At 41.1% G+C, this 2123-nt stretch overlaps 1 protein-coding gene across 1 annotated transcript in view; it reads left to right on the forward strand.

Moving 5' to 3' along the window:
- Positions 1-1774, forward strand: part of LOC107737499 (round spermatid basic protein 1-like) — an 18268-nt gene extending 16494 nt beyond the window's left edge. Inside the window, exons 7-8 of the mRNA XM_016548991.1 lie at positions 1142-1703; positions 1749-1774. Coding sequence (XP_016404477.1) covers positions 1142-1699 — 558 coding nt within the window. The 3' untranslated portion in view covers positions 1700-1703; positions 1749-1774. The remainder of the gene's footprint in view (positions 1-1141; positions 1704-1748) is intronic.
- The last annotated feature ends 349 nt before the right edge of the window (positions 1775-2123 follow it).

Genomic DNA, 2123 nt, shown 5'->3' on the forward strand with positions numbered 1-2123 from the left:
TTATATTATATTATAATATATATAAATATATATATCTTACAAAAAAATCTTTTGACTGGTAGTGTAGGCTGATTATTCTTATAGATTGAAACAAATGTGCTTTAGACAATATGAAAAGTATGAAAAGTGCTCTGAGTTGCTGGAGAAAAAAAAAAGAGCAACAACAAAAACATGTTACTGGAGACAGGCTTTTGAAAATGCAAACTGATTCTCTGCCAGCAGGAGGCACTTTGAGAGTGGTAGAACTAGCGGTTTCTCCAGTAATGGCTGTAATCAAAGCAGCTCCGCTCATGAACGCTTCTTTATCAGATAAAATGAAAATGCCATCGAAAGTTTTCTGAAGACAAGCCTTTCCCTTCAGAGACACATTCATATAAAACACCCGTGCCGCGTTTTGATTTTGAAACGTGCAGTGCTCATGTTTATTCAACGAAGTCAAACGCCACAAATAAATCAATGTAGCTATGGGAAACACTGGTAATGTATATCGAAATATCGGAAATACGTTTAAAAATCATATCACCATTATTGAGAAAAATTATATTGCGATACATATTGATAATTGAATTATTGTCCAGCCCTAAGCCCTGTATAAAACCAAAAAAAAAAGACATTCTAATCTTACTGGCTAACGATCGACTAATGAGCTTTGTTTGACGGTCAGGAAAATAAAATGAAATAAAAGCGCAAGTTCAGGTAACTCAAAAACTTGCGTACACGAGCTGAGACCAGACGTGAGATTTGATTGTAGCCACCGCTCACATCCATATTGATAAATTCCAAGTTTTGCATTGAAACGACCGTACGCCCAATTTTCTGTCGTACGATCGTTTCGTAAATGAGGCCCATTGTGTGTATTTATTTTCCTCCAAAAATGATTATAGTTTCTAAGGAAGTCAAAGCAAGTGTTAAAAACATTGTCTGAAAAACCAGCATATACTGTATAAGTGGGGCTACTTTTTTGTAAAATGAATTTCGTTTTTTCTAATGCATAATTTATATTTAGTTTAAGATCAGTCTAATGCCATGTGGTGTTGGGTAAGCAGTAACTTATTCATGATCCTGAACGGGTGTGGAGATGATATACAGGTAGACGGGTATAAAATAGGTCAGCATTCCCATAATACCCCTCTCTCTACAGTGTGTCCAGTGGGTGGACGATGCCAAACTCAACCAGTTACGGCGAGAAGGCATCCGCTATGTTCGCTTGCAGCTCTGTGACGACGACATCTACTTCATCCCTCGCAACGTGATCCACCAGTTCAAGACCGTCTCGGCCGTGTGCAGCCTTGCATGGCACATCCGTCTAAAGCAGTACTACTCCGAGGAAGAGAAGGAGGAATCGAAGGACATTAAGACCAAGGACCTGTGCTCCACTTCATGTCCTCCCCCCTCTTCATCCCCTGTTCACCTGGACACCAAAGTCACCTCTTGCGCCCGTCTACAAGCGGACACGGCACAAGGCGGAGTGGCCAAAATAGACGAACTGGTTTTCCAGAGGCCCGCAACGCCACCCAGAGAGCCGCAGCCCGCGCCTCCACAACCGGCTAAATCCGCCCACACTGTTTCCACCGCTCCTGTCCCAGCACCCTGCCCTCTGTCCTCGCCCACACCAGAGCAAATGCTTCCACAGGCTCCCGCCGAGCCTGCATCAGACTCCTCACTCGATGGCAGCAGGCCCATGGATTTCCCCAAATGACTTCCAAATCCTTCCTTTTGCAGAGGGATGGGGTTTTATTTAGCCTAACAGACTTGACTGACATTCCACAGTGTAAACAAAGGAATATCTGGACCTTGCCTAAAAATGAAGACTGTATATTTTCCTTTTTTAACTTTTGGTTAAGGAAATGACCCCGTGAGTACTTTTTAGGTTTTTCTCAGCTAAAGTATTTAATTTAAAATATATTTTTGCTGATTGCTCAGTATTGTTTTATATTTGTTTATATATTATTATTATTATTATAAATGAGACAAACTATCTCTCAAGAGGGACTTTTCAGGTTGTTTCCCAGGCCGTCATTTGCATCATGTTGATCTGCTAATTGGTTTTTACAGACAAAAACAAGGAAAAAAGTGCCTGTCACAAGTGGAGAGCAGCAATCATATCTTAAAGAGAACAGCAG

This window comes from Sinocyclocheilus rhinocerous, unplaced genomic scaffold (genome assembly GCF_001515625.1).
Source record: "Sinocyclocheilus rhinocerous isolate Xijiao unplaced genomic scaffold, SAMN03320098_v1.1 scaffold72, whole genome shotgun sequence".
Taxonomy (NCBI): Eukaryota; Metazoa; Chordata; class Actinopteri; order Cypriniformes; family Cyprinidae; genus Sinocyclocheilus; species Sinocyclocheilus rhinocerous.